At 51.1% G+C, this 13,655-nt stretch overlaps 1 protein-coding gene, 1 long non-coding RNA gene and 6 other non-coding genes across 10 annotated transcripts in view; 3 read left to right on the top strand and 5 right to left on the bottom strand.

Annotated features, from left to right (window-relative positions):
* Positions 1-6: 6 nt before the first annotated feature.
* Positions 7-3,901, top strand: LOC112478367. 2 transcript variants are annotated; one of them, XR_003045811.1, is made up of 3 exons: positions 7-1,190; positions 2,054-2,458; positions 3,706-3,901. It is a non-coding gene; the product is annotated as an uncharacterized LOC112478367 (long non-coding RNA). The 2 variants fall into 2 exon arrangements; XR_003045810.1 differs by having other exon boundaries at positions 7-2,458.
* Positions 3,902-4,582: 681 nt separating this feature from the next.
* TRNAA-UGC lies at positions 4,583-4,654 on the bottom strand. The gene has a single exon. It is a non-coding gene; the product is annotated as a tRNA-Ala (tRNA).
* A 2,658-nt stretch (positions 4,655-7,312) lies between these two features.
* Positions 7,313-7,384, bottom strand: TRNAD-GUC. Its single transcript has one exon. It is a non-coding gene; the product is annotated as a tRNA-Asp (tRNA).
* Positions 7,385-7,615: 231 nt separating this feature from the next.
* On the top strand, positions 7,616-7,687 carry TRNAA-UGC. The gene has a single exon. It is a non-coding gene; the product is annotated as a tRNA-Ala (tRNA).
* A 490-nt stretch (positions 7,688-8,177) lies between these two features.
* TRNAF-GAA lies at positions 8,178-8,250 on the bottom strand. The gene has a single exon. It is a non-coding gene; the product is annotated as a tRNA-Phe (tRNA).
* Positions 8,251-10,575: 2,325 nt separating this feature from the next.
* TRNAD-GUC lies at positions 10,576-10,647 on the bottom strand. Its single transcript has one exon. It is a non-coding gene; the product is annotated as a tRNA-Asp (tRNA).
* A 237-nt stretch (positions 10,648-10,884) lies between these two features.
* On the top strand, positions 10,885-10,956 carry TRNAA-UGC. Its single transcript has one exon. It is a non-coding gene; the product is annotated as a tRNA-Ala (tRNA).
* Positions 10,957-12,186: 1,230 nt separating this feature from the next.
* The window catches only part of DHX37 (DEAH-box helicase 37), a 21,764-nt gene continuing 20,295 nt past the window's right edge, over positions 12,187-13,655 (bottom strand). For both annotated transcript variants that reach the window (XM_015587977.2, XM_025045530.1), the window contains 2 exons: positions 12,841-12,938; positions 12,187-12,687 (listed from right to left, as the gene is read on the bottom strand). In XM_015587977.2, coding sequence (XP_015443463.1) covers positions 12,602-12,687; positions 12,841-12,938 — 184 coding nt within the window. In that variant the 3' untranslated portion in view covers positions 12,187-12,601. The remainder of the gene's footprint in view (positions 12,688-12,840; positions 12,939-13,655) is intronic.

The following is a 13,655-nucleotide window of genomic DNA, read 5'->3' as shown; positions in this document are numbered from 1 at the left end:
AGGTCTTTATTTCGGGTCGCATTTAAGATAAAGCTCCAGTTTCTGTTTCTTTAAACTCTCGCCCACCCCCCGGCTTGCCCGGAGGGCTCCCCGGGGCCGCAGCCCCCCCGACTCATGGCGCCCACGCCCATCCCCCACCGGGCGGGCACTGGGACAAGGTGAATGACTCGGCGAATCTCGGCTTGGGGCCTGGACGCTGGCCAAGGCCTAAATCTCGCCGCTGGAACTTTCTGGATTGTTCTTTACTTTTCCAGTTTGATCGGCGCAACCTTGGTTTTGAGAAGGTGGTTCAGCTCTGAGCTGGGAAATCGAACCTGTTTAAGCCTGAGACTTTTAAAAGACACTAATTGACTCGCAACCCTGTATATTTAGGGGGAGGGGATATGTTCAATAGCTCAAATATGAAATATAATTTTACAGGTACATTCCATTTGGGTAAAAGAGGAGAGGAGGGATCGCCAGCCAGATCTTTTTCATTTTTTTACAACAATCTATTTTGTGATCTCTGTGAGTCATTTCTTCGGTATGTTTTTTCAAGTTTTAAAATATGTGAACGTGGTGAAAATTTAAAACAGGTTTTTAAATGTTTTTGGTGAAAAGTCTCCCTCATAGCCTCAATTTCCCAGCCACTGTTTCTTCTAGACTCTTCGAGAAATATTCCCTAATTCTAAAAATATGGAGAGCAAGGTATATTTTAATTTGTACCCTTGAAGGCCTTCAAGAAGAAAAAAGAATTTTTTAAAGAGGCTACAAAAAAAATGACTACAAAAATTTTTGCTGTTAGGAAAAGGCTACATTCCTCGTTTAAACTGTGAACCTTAAGTTATTTAAACATTAAGCTTAATATGTGAAATCAAAACAAAACTATATATTTTCTTTGGTAACCATTGTATATATGTATTTATGCAAAAGGTCTGAGCATTGTTCAAAATAGACTTTAATCTCTACTTGTTAATATTTTTCAAAGAACAAAGTCGTTACTGGAAATTAAAACGAATAAAATGTCGTTTTTCAAGGTAGCAGGAGACGGCAGTCAGTGACTTCCAATAAAGATTTCTGTCAAGGTTATTTCTTTCTAAATTTTTGGAAAGAAGTTGTAAAGGAACAAAACTTTGAGGCTCTATGTAAGGTTCTTTCTCCCAGAATTTCAGAAGTTTTTAGAGGAACAAAGATAAGAAATTCTTTCAAAGGTAAGCAGACCTAGTTTCTAACCACACCCTGTTTGCTTTTGGCTGTTGTTTTGCTGCAAGCCTTGTGATTCACGGTGTTTAAAGGCTGAGTCACAAGCTTTATGACATAGCTTTTTTCAGAGTCCAAAGGTAAAGAGGAAAACAGCCCTGACTTTAGAGGCAGGGGAGGGAGAAGAGGAGGAAGGAAACGGTGTCAGAGAGTGGGGAATGGGCCCAGGGTTATCCCCAAAGAGAAAGACGAGATTCTCATAAGCTGGGGAGAACACAGGTGTTGTTTCTAGCAGAAAATTTTCTGAAATGCCCCTGCATTCCCCAAGAACAACAATGTGTTTTGTGGCAGTGAATACAAGTAAACATTTGTTCAAGGACACAGAGGGCGAGAGGAGACGGGATCTCCCCCAAAGAGAGTGGCTGGTGTTTCTCTAAGTTAGTGGTTCTCGAGCAGGAGTGATTTGGCCCTTCAGTGAACAGCTTGCAAAGTCTGGAGACATTTTGGTTGTCACAACTGTGTGAGGGGGGTAGGGGGGGGGGTGCTACTAGCACTTAGTGGTTGAGGCTACGGAGGCTGCTAACCCCCTACAATAGACTGTCCCCCAAAACACAAAATGAACTTGCCCCTAACATCAGTAATGGAGGTGGAGAATCGCTGGTCTGCAGAGGGTTTTTGTTGTCATTGTTGTCGCAACTGCTTTTCTATTTGCTGAGAAGGGCTCCCAAAGTCTAAATGTCCCACTGGGTCTCGGGAACTGGGTATCAGGTCACGCTCCTAATCCTAAAATCCCCTGACCTAAAATGCAATGTGCTAGAATGTGCGAGAAGCAGAGTGAGTCATTGGATCCATTTTCAGTTCCTTCCTTCCACAGATCCGTCCTTTGCAGGCGCCCCAGAAGAAACTGCTTCAGAGCTGGCACCAATAGAACAGTGACAGAGGCCCAGCAACAAGACCAGATTGGCGGGCAGACTGGAGCACGTGATGGGCTGAGCTCACAAAAGGCCTGGGTGTTGGGCTGCTGCGGGGAGTGGCTGGGGGGGCGGGGAGGGGAGGGATTGGACTGGTTCCTGTTTGTCTCCTTTTCTTTCTCACCCCCAAAGGATTCAGTTCCTCTGAAGGTCACAGCCTTGTATGGGACTTAACTAAGCATCATGAGAATGTCCGAGAACACAATGACCTGACTGGCAAACACTTCCCCCCAAGAGAAAGGGTGAAATCAGAGAACTGGATGGAAAAGGCTTGCCTTGCTTTGTCATCTGTTATATAACCATGAAAGGTAGTCAAGTGTATCTGCAGCTTATGGGGGCGGGGAGGGCACGACAGTCCAAGGGACTGTGTTCTTTTTCCTGTTTACATTTGTGCATGTACATCGTGTGGCAGAACACAGACTTTTCCAGCTTAAAAATAACCAATTTCATCTCCTAACTTATTGGGGGCTTTTTTTTTTTTTAAATTGTGGCAAGTTATAACCTATAATTTACCATCTTAACAAGTTAGAAGTGGACAGTTCAGTAGTGTTAAGTGTATGGCAGAGGAGGAAAAATAATTTTCCCTTTACCCTTCTGAGTTCTTAGCCGAGACCTCTGTAAGGAAAGACAGTCAAAATGAAATGAAAGAGGAAAAAACTCGGGTTATTAATGTGTCTTACCTCAGGTGTACATGGGAGATACCAGAGGTAAATGAGTAACAAAGATGTGGCTTTAAGTTTAGACTTAAATACCACGGGAAAGGGAAGGGGCCTCTTAGGAGCAAGGGAATGATTTTTAGGAAAGACAAATGGGAAAAAAGAATGGATGGGAGATACGATAGTTTGTGATAAAGTTTGGTGCCCACTCCTAGTCTCCGACCTGTGACAAAAGTCAGTCTTCCCCGGTTGGTTAAACTCCCAGGGTGGGGATCTGTGACCATCGAGATCCCTTTGGGGACCTGTCCTTAGGCACATAATGCGATGCAGTGAAAGACACTCTTGGCATTTGCTGTTTTTCAAGTGCCTACAGCTCAAAATAACACTGAAGCGGCATATTTGGGGATGGCATATGCTGCTACCCTTCCACATTCACACTTACGCAACTGTCACCACCATCCCCCTCCGGGACTGTTTACATCTTGCAAAACTGAAACTCTGTACCTATTAAACAACTCTCCATTGCCCCATCCTCCCAGGCTGTGGCGGCCACCATTCTCTCGGTCTCTGTAAATGTGACTCTTCTAGGTACCTCATACAATGAGCTTTGTTTTTTCAAATGTAAAATAAAATGCCATCTTTGAAAAAACATTTTTCCCCAAAGAGTCACAACAACTTTTTTAAGAAGCTCCATTTCCTACCACAAGCCTTATGTTATGTTTTTCCTTATAGTATTTTATTTTCCTTGTCATTGTGCTATTAGAAATATTTAATTATGAGATCAAAGTAAAACAAGCATCATATAATTAGTTTCGTGTTAAGCCTGATCATTTTAGAAATAACTTCAATGTATTTGTTTTTCCAACGTATTTTTTTCTTAAAAACTTGTCGACCTTTAGGGAGAAGTAACCTTCATGGAAGCGCATTACAAACAGGAGTCATCACCAACACTCCACCACCCAACTGGTGAATCATTTCACGAATTTCAGTTTTATCTGGAAAAGGAAAAGGAAGGCTTTGCAGAGAGTCATCTCCCTCCAGATCTAAGATGAGGTGTTTTTACGATTTGAAACAAATAAAACAGGATTTGATGGATGAGGAATTCATTATTATTGCAAAGAATTGAACCCACAGGATGCAAAGAGATCCCTTCTTTCAATAAAACATAGCTTTTATTTTTAGCGATAAAATACAGCGTATAAATATAAGTATAAACAGTCCGTGTACCAGAGCCATTCATTCATTCATTTATTCATTCGTTCGTTCGTTCATTCCCGACCGGTTGCTGATGAAGCAGGGAGCAAAAACCTCACTGGCTGGGAATGTTGGTTTCCTTTTGGGTGGCTTCCTCTGAAAATGGTTCCTGGCAGCACGAAGGGCAAGGCCAGCGGAGATGCCCAGACCCTTGGCTTACACACTCGTCCCCCTGTGGCCAGGTGTGAGTCATCGGAAGGAGTCACCAGCCCTCGGGGCCAGGGAAGGTCCAGTAACTCCCAAATGATTCTTCTGCTCTTTTGCTGTGGTTTCAATGCTCACGTCAGGTTCTGCCCTTCCATTCTGCTAACCGCTCCACTTTGCCTCAGAGCAAAAGTACATGCGGAGCATTAAGAATTTCAGGAAGGACAGATCACTCTTATCGTGAAAATCCCACGATAATTCCAAGTAGTGACTGGAAATGGAGCTGTACCTGGCTATAGTCGCATCCATGGCGTTTTAGATGGTGAATAGAGTGGACAGAAGAAGGAACCAGGAGAAAAAAAAAGTAAAGAAAAACCATGGAGATGCCGGGGATCGAACCCGGGGCCTCATACATGCAAAGCATGCGCTCTACCACTGAGCTACATCCCCAACCTCTGAAAGGTGGGTTTTTTGAGATTCTCTGCTATAATTTTAAGAGTTTCCTCTCTCCACCCTAAATAAATTTTGTATATTTAAGTGAATGTTAGGGTTTAGGAAAATCAAAACAAATCATTTTATTTCTTTCGAGTAAGCTTCTTCTTTATAGACTAACATGAAATTCTAGCTGACACCGGAACCAAGGAACAAAGGGAAACCGACCGATTTTTTTGTGTGTGGAAGTGCCGAGGAATTAATCTTTTTCCTTTTTCTTTTTTTAATTCATTGGGGGTCACGATGGTTAATAACATTATATACATTTCAGGTTTACAACTAACGCTACATCTGCTCACAGCCCGAAGTCCAGCCTCCTTCCGTCACCATGTATCTGACCCCCTTTACTCCTTCGTCCTCCCCCCCTGGGGCCCACCGTTCTGTTGGGAACAGACCTATTCTTGAATGTTGCCCTTTACAAACAGAAAAGAAAGAAAGGAAAATGTAAGGCTGTCTTTCTAGTGGAAAAGGGTGTTGCCGCCACTGCACTTCCACCCAGAAAACTCGGGGGTCTTGTCTCCTACACCTGCAGTGACTCTGAGGTTTGCACATCTGTTTGAAGACTTTTTCCATCCCAAAGAACTCTCCCGAATATAAAAAGAAGCAAACTAAATAGAAACAGATCCAGCTCTCAGAATCATAGAGGAAAGTGTCTCTTTGCCGTAGCTCATTGGAAAGAGCTGCGCTTTGCCTGTCCGCGAGCCTGTCTTTCTCGTCGAAGCACACCAGGGCAGAGAAGTCACAGTGTGCATTGTCTTTCTGGTCATCAAGGGGCCACTCTGTGGTGAAGGAACAGGTGAGGGGTCAGGAGAGGGCAGAAAACGGAGGCTACACCTCCTCCCATCAGCGCTTGTGATGTCCTGGCAGGAGATAGAGTCATTTCCTATGTCTGGGAGGACACGTCCCAGTATGTCCTGCCACCTTTGGTCTCCAGTCAGATCCCTCGCGTGACAGCCTGCTTCTGCCTGAAACGTCACGGCCAAAGGCCTAAACGAACTGGTGCACAGGACACTGGACCCAGCAGCTGGGGTTTCGTCAGCGGACCGCTCAGGGCCTCCTCTGTAAACTGAAGTAGGTACCCGTTTGACTGGTACCTACTTCACAGGGTGGTTGTGACGACTGAACCAGTGACACCGAAGGTTTAGCGCAAAGCCTGGTACAAGGTTCAAGCTCTGAGACGTGAGTTCTTATCATGATGAATGCCGTCATTATATGAGCTCCGGCGAAGGGCCGCTGCTGCTCATATTCACCCCAGGCGCAAACTGATGCTTTGCTGATGCTGTTTCGGTGAAACGGGGCACATAGGAGGGCATGGGGTGAAGTGCCAAATGGGGCTCCTGCGCAAGCTGTCTGCTGTCCTTGTTACTTTAGCTCAGGGGGGCAGTCAAGAGAGATGTTGGCCAGAACAGAAGGATGATGGTGCCATAGACAGCCGTATTTTGAATCTGGAGGAGCTAAGGGCTTGTATTCAGATCAGCAGATGCCCCTGTGAGCTCTCTCGTCAGATTGCTCTGCTCAAAACAAACTCGATTATTATTTCCTCTCTGCATACAGCTCTTAGAATAAAACCCAAGCTCCTTCCTCTGGCCGTTAAGGCCCTGTGTGACCTGGCCCGTGGACCTTGCTAATGCCGTCCCTTACTCCTCTCCTTCTCCCCTGGGGACATGCCGGCCACACCTGCCTGCTTGCTGTTCCTCAGCCATGCCAGCCTCCTTCTCACAGCAGGGCCTTCGCATGTGCCAGTCCCTCTGCCTAGAATGCTGTCCCCCAGATTTTGTCATGATTGGCTCCTCAGTGTCCAGGTCCTCAGAAAGGCCTTCTCGTCACCTCTCTAAAGAGGCCTAAGAACCCCCACGTAATCCCTAACATACTCCTCTGATTTGTTCTCCTTCATGGCACCGACACTCTCGAAACCTGTTTTATACCGTTTGTCTGTGTCCCTCACCAGGTCGTAAGGTCAGGAGCACAGGGTCTCGCCATCTTGTTTCCTGCGATGTCCCTAGTGCCTAGAAGGACGCATGGCACTTAATAAGTACTCAGTCACTATTTGCCAAACGAATGTGAAAAAAAATAAATGAATAAATAAATAAATGAATGAAAGAATAGGAGCCTGGGAAGGATGATAGCTATATCCACGAAGTTGAGTCTGCAATGAAGACCAGAAAACCTGTCAGCGTAGAATCACCCTACCTACCTCCTGTCTCAAATCCATAAACATTTTCTGAGGGCCAACCTCTGGGCCAGAGCAAGACATGCAAAGGTGGACTATTTGCAGCAGAATGAGCACTTCCTGGCTCTAGAAGTTGACAGTCTTGCTATGGGAAACCATTGTATAAACCAAACACTTTACAGCGGCGCTGCGAGCATACAGGAAATGGAAAATAAGGCCTCTGTGCGAGGACGTTTTGTTCTTCCTGGTAACCATAGTTAGACCCTAGGGAGCTAGAGCATTACTGGGACTGAGGAGTTGATAGACAACCGCAGGAGCGGGTGTCATGCGACTGTCAAGTTTATCTTTCTAAGAAGAGTAAGGAATTTCCATAAAAGTAAAAGAATTTGATTTATTTAAAAGAGAAACGAAAAAAAAATGCAGAAGGATAATAAAAAGCCAGCGGCCTCCCCGTCGGGGAATCGAACCCCGGTCTCCCGCGTGACAGGCGGGGATACTCACCACTATACTAACGAGGACGAGCGCTGCGCGGACTCCTCCGGGTAGATTCATATAGAAACGCGATCCGGCTACCGCGCCCGTCCGCTCCCGGCTGGGCCTCCGCAAGCGACGTGCCAGGTGGGTGGGCTCGCCGGGGGGTTGCGGAGAGACCCGCATGAATCGGCGGAAGTGCTGACCCCCGGAAAGAAAGAAACAAAGACAAATGAGAATAAAGTGTGACCTCCCATGTCGCGACCCCGGAAGGGGAGGGGGATGTAGCTCAGTGGGAGAGCGCGTGCTTTGCATGCACGAGGCCCCGGGTTCGATCCCCGGCGTCTCCAAACCCAGGTCTCGCTTCTTTTTCCTTTTGTCTCCTTCAAAAGCATGTTTAGTTATTCACACGCCTCGAAGGGCAACCGACTCTTTCTTTTCCTACGAAACCAAAGAACAAAAAGCCGCACTTATCTTAATTCCATCTTAAAGCGTCCGTTTCCTGCTCGGTGCTTGATTTAACGGCAAAGCGTTCAGAGAGCAGAAATTAATAACAGACAGCAAAAACTAGCGAACAGACATCAACGAACATGTAACAGATTAATAAGCGTTTACGAGACAAAAGAAATGGAGTGAAGGAAACACGTGCCCTCGTTGAATTTCCCCAGATGGGGAGCTTCCGGGAAGTCCCCACTCCCTCTGGCTGCCCCTGGATACTGCTCGGGCTGTTTTAAACAAAGAAAGTAAAATCTCTATTAATTGGGAAAGGGTCAGCTTCATTCGTTCACTGCCCTCCTATTTCCCCCTCCCCATGGGGGTGCGGGGGAAGAAAAGGGGAACTGCCGAAACCCGGGATCGAACCAGGGACCTTTAGATCTTCAGTCTAACGCTCTCCCAACTGAGCTATTTCGGCCACCGCGAACGCGCTGTCACCCTTAGTCCTCCTACTTGTCCAAACATCCCTGGGTCGTGGGCCCTGGGACATGATGTTGGGAGACCAGCAGCAGCCGTAACCCACACCTGCCAGGCTCGCCTCGCACCTGCGTGCACTGCCCCTTCTCGTCCTTCAAGGCCACCGCCTCCAAGAAGAGCTCCTTGATTATGCTTCCCGACACGACCTAGCCCTTATTGTTCACTGTGAGCTTCGGCATTGTTTTCCTTGTCATTCCCTGTCTCCCCAGCTAGAATGAAAGATCCAGGAGAATGAAAGACTCGGTCATTTTTGTATCCCTCAGGGCCTAGGACAGTGACTGGGGCATAACAGGTCCTTCATAAATATTTGTTCAATGAATGAATGAACAAATGAATGAATAGATGAATCCTACCTGGCTCAGAGCTTCCCTTTCTCAAGCTCCCTTCTCTGCACTAAGGAACAAGGTCGCCCTTGGGTGCAGCGAGGATGCTGACCACACCAAGGCCTGTGGGAGGACGCACAGGCCTGAATGTGGCTTTCCTCGGGGCAGTGAGTGACTCAGATCCGGCCTGCAAGCACGGCCACCATACCTGTGGCACCTGCTCAGCCTCAAAGCATGAAGAAATCAACAGGTCGGCATCCAGGTGCGGCTCTCCCTGCCTCCCTTCCCTTTGAGAAATGGTGGGTGGGGAGTGCTGTCCAGGGTTGAACGAACCGGGGAGGAGGGCCCCCACGACGTGAAGTCATTTAATAGGCGTTTGCCAAGCACCCGATGGCCCCCGGCCCATCCGCGAAGAGCGTAGCAAGATGCTTCGGTGTAGTAGTAATGCTAAGAAGCAAAATGAATCTAGTGATGGGATGGAGTACGGAAACGGGGTCAGTGAGAGAAGCGGGGAGCGGAGAAGGCCGGAAGAATGAGGAGCCAGCCATGTTGAGACGAGGAAGGGACTCTGTGACAGACGGGACAGCTGATGCAAAGGCCCTGCGGCTGAGAACAGGGTCGGCTCGTTGGAGGAACAGAAGGAGACTCAGCATGGGAGACGTGAAGACGGAGAGCAGGGAGTGTGGGGGGCGCAGGGTCAGAGGGGTGGGCAGAGGCCAGATCTTGCCAGTCTTGAAGGCGAAGGGTTTGGATTTTCTTCTGAGCCGAAATGGAAAGCCATTGGAGCTGGACGTGCCTTGAGCGTTTATATACCTTATTAACAGGGGAAGGGAAGGGGGGACGTAGGCCACACGACGAAGAGTTAATATCACAGATCCAAGGAGAGCGTTTTGATGGTTGCCAGACGGGAGAAGGATTGGGGGGATGGGCGAAAAGGGGGAAGGGACTAAGAAAGACGTACTAATTGCCAGTTATAAAAAGTCTCGGGGGCGTCGAGGACAGCAGAGGGAATGCAGTCAACGATACTGTAATAACCGCACTCGGCGCCAGGTGCTAGACTCACGGGGGCTCACCTCGTAAGTCGCATCAAGGTCTCGCCACTTATGCTGTACACTTGACACAAATAGAGTATCGAATGTCAGCTGTCATTGAAAAAAAACGTTTCGCGTACTTTTTAAAAGGAAGAGTTAATAGTTTTTAGGAAAGACGGATGGGCCTTCAAAGAAGTAGGTGGGGGGTTCTGACGGCTTGTCACGGAGTTCGCCTGGGTGTGCTGTCCACACCCGGTCCCCTGTCCTGCGACAAGTCAGGCTTCCCCGGTTGACAACTGAGTTCCCTGTGGAGGGTCAGAGGTAATCTGCACGGCAAGGCGGCCTGGCCTGGGCTCCTCCCGGAGCCGGGACCGCCGCAGGGGCCCCGAGCGCTGCTCTCCATGAACGCATAGGAAGTAGCTCTTTGAAAGCGGCCGAGAAGGGGTATCCTTCTGACCACAAGCAATGCGGGAGAAGGGAAGGGAAGGAGGGAAGGAGGGAAAGGGAAAAGGAAAGAAGGGAGGGAGAAAGAAACATAAAATTCGAACAGTCCGGAGAGGAAAGTCAAGGAGTCGCTGCCATCCGGTCCCAGAGGCGACCACTGAGGTGGCCTCGGGCAACTCGCACGGCCGTGCTTCGCGCCTGCGCTTCGTCGTCGTCGGTCTCATGGGATAAAACAGGGTTCCGTGAGTGCGCCCCTACCTGTGCGGATGAGCACGGCGAGGCCGGACCCTCGGGGACAGCTCGGCGGCCCCCTTCGCCCAGGGCTCTGCGGGGACACGGACGCCTTTCGGAAGCGCCCCAACCCGCACGGTCCCGGTGGCGGCGGCCGCGCAGGTATCCTCGGACGCCGACGCAGCTGTCCCCGGGAGGCCCGGAAGGTCTCTTTCGTACTTAAAAAGTGTGACCAGCCTCCCCGTCGGGGAATCGAACCCCGGTCTCCCGCGTGACAGGCGGGGATACTCACCACTATACTAACGAGGACGAGGCGTGCACGGACTGCCACGGATAGCTCCATATAGAAAGCACGTTCTTTGCCTGCCGACCTACCTGCTCCGGGCGTGGCGGTTGCGGTCGCCAGCGCCGGGCGCCCCCGGCACGTAAGCTTCTCCGTGGCGCGGAAGGACCCGCTCGAACCGATGAAGACGCCCAGCGCCTAGAGGGAACCTGTGCGAGCCGAGGAAAGGTGTGGCTTCCTATACTGCAGGATGGAGGCGGGAAGGGGATGTAGCTCAGTGGTAGAGCGCATGCTTTGCATGTATGAGGCCCCGGGTTCAATCCCCGGCATCTCCACGTTTTTTTCCTACCCTTTTCTCTCTAAATCCGCCACACGGTAGGAAGGCCAGGCAGGGAAGGGGACCGCTGTTAGCTGGCTTGAGAAGGGAGCTCTCTGGGCGAGAGCATCGCTAACAAATGTCCCTGGGCCCAATGCCCGATGCCCGGCTCGACCGCTGCAGAGTCGCGTTCAGAGGCGTGGCGGGAGCCCCGGAACCTGCATTCTCGAACAAGCACTCCTAGTTACGCACGCCGTCGAGCAGCTAGGAAAACAGCGGACTTCTAAGGAGGGCTTTGCAACTGACCCTCCATTCGGTTGACTCTTGAGCGCCTAATACCAGGAAATGTGCACACGCTGAGCACCTACTGTGTGCCCAGGCAGTGTCAAGGACTCTGCGCCCCTGCATAAGACAGGTAAGTTTTCTCAGCCCTCCCGGACTGGATATTCCAGTTCGGGTTAGCGATGAGCAAGTGGTGGGAACTTTTATGAAGACAGTAAGGGTGATGAGATGGACCCTGAACGGGGAGGGTGAAGGGCCTGTCTGCGCACACAGAGCAAAGGGCAGGTGCAAAGGCCCTGAGGTTGAGGGACTGGGGTGCTCTGTGTATGGAGTGTACAGAATGAGGGGAGCAGGGCTTTGAACCCTCCAAGGCACTGGAAGGCCCGATGCAGGCGAGTAAGAGCAGATTCGGGTTTTAAAGGCTCCCTCTGCTGGCCACGTGGAAAATACACCATGGGCCGGCAGGGTGGACATGGCGTCAGCCAGGAAGGCACAGCGTGGCCCAGGCAGCTCAGGGCAGGGGGAGGTAGTGGAGGTGGGCAGCATGAGGGGGCTCTGGACAAGGGACAGAACTTGTAGATGGCGTGAATGTGTGTGGGGGGAGGAGAGAGAGAAGGAGCGAGAGAGCGAGAGGTCTCCTCGTTGGGGGTACACGGCTTCATGGCTGTGGGGAAAGTCAAGAGTTCTGGAACATTAAATGTCTTTGCTGGTTTGCCTTACTTACATGTTTATATCATGGAACTTACGCAGTTACATTATGGTAGTAGCACAAATTGATTTAGGAAAAATCCCCGAGAGGAAATCAGCCAGCCTGACCCGCATGTTCACAGGGCAGATCACCACCGCCACTCCGCTGAGCAGCCGCCTAGTTCCGCACACGTGCACGTGTGTGTGCGTGTGTGCGCGCGCGTGTACGGGGGAGAACTCCCCAAGATCACCCCACATTCAGAGACGAACTAGGACGACATTCTGGACTAATATGCTAAGATTTATTCCAGCAAAGCGGCTGGCAGGGGCTGCCCATCGGGGAGGGGACCCCTCCTCGTGTCCCACTGCAGTGGGGAAGGCGCACTGCTCCCACGGGGGAGGGGACCCAGGGGGAAGGTCTGCAGCTGCCCCCTCCTGCTCCCAGCCCCACTGGCCGACAAGGGACTAATGTAGTCCACAGAGCACATTTAAAAGCAGGTGAGATACACCACTATCCACCTTGTAATAAATAGTTATACGGCAAGCTGTGTCCGCAATCCGGCCATGATGGACCAGGGTTTCCAGGGGCTTGACCTGCCTCCTGGGAGCAGTTCAGGGTGACCATGTCAGAAACTGGCCACTGCCAGCCCCTTTGGTCCCCAGACCAGTCCTCAGCCTGGCAGCCAGACATGATGTCAGAGGTCAGAGGTGGGGGGCCAAGCTTTCTCGATGTCGGCGTGCATGGCTTGTGGGAGCCACGCGCAATACTCAGCCAGCAGGTCTGCAGGAGGCGGGAAGGCAGTGTCAGAGTGGCTTTGTGTCCGGCCACCGCTGCAGGGCAGGCCCTCCCGCCAGCCCTGGGTGGCCTTGGTGAGCCCCATCCAGTCCACTCCCCGGCCCTTGGCCATGGGGCACCTGCCTGGGTCACACTCACATTTGGGGTTTTTCCTCCAAGCAGCCAGCAAGGCGTCCCGGCAGTCGGCTCTCTCTGCGACGAGGGCCCTCAGCAGAACCTCTGTCCTGGGCTGCAGCCTGCGGGCAGGGGTGCGGGCTATGGGGCATCCCACTGACTACAGGCTGGCCACTCCCGGCCTGTCCGGGAGCCGTGGGACGGGGTGGCACCAACACCAGGGCAGCCGTGCCCGGGGGGTGTAATGTCCCTTTCCCTCCATCACGTGGGGGTGTTGGACGGACAGATCTAGACCCCATCACCTCTGACTCCACCTCCTACTGGTCAGCTGCATCTTTGCTGTCTCTGATCTGTCCGCCTGGCCTTTCTCACATTCCTCGAACACTCGTCTACTCAGGCTGCTCTGTACATGCTGCCATCCCATCTAGAACCTTCCTCCAGACTTCTGCTTGGCTTACAGCCTGCCTCCCTGAACCTGCCCAGTCAGACTCCCTGACCAACCCCACCTGACCCGACACCTTGCCCCAACATCCTGTTTGTAGCTGTGCCACCACCCGCCACCTGTACTGTTTGGTGTCAGTCTCCTGCACTGGGATGTCCCCGTGGGACAGGGTTGTGCCCACATCCCAGCACAGAGGATGCTCAGAAGTCTCTGCTGGTTGAATGACTGGGCTGGCTGCAGCCTGGCAGGGGCGCCTGGCCCCATGCCCTCATCTGGAAGCCCTGGGGGCGGGGGTTGGGGCGCTGTCTAGGACCCCAGCCTCAGGGAAGGCGGCCAAGGGCAGAAAGAGATCAAAGGAGAAGGGCCAGGGATGAGGACGATGACGGGCGGGTGGGGG

The sequence above is a fragment of the Pteropus alecto genome, unplaced genomic scaffold, assembly GCF_000325575.1.
Source record: "Pteropus alecto unplaced genomic scaffold, ASM32557v1 scaffold213, whole genome shotgun sequence".
NCBI lineage: Eukaryota > Metazoa > Chordata > Mammalia > Chiroptera > Pteropodidae > Pteropus > Pteropus alecto.
Note: the sequence above shows the minus strand (reverse complement) of the source record. Positions and strands in the feature narration are given on the sequence as shown.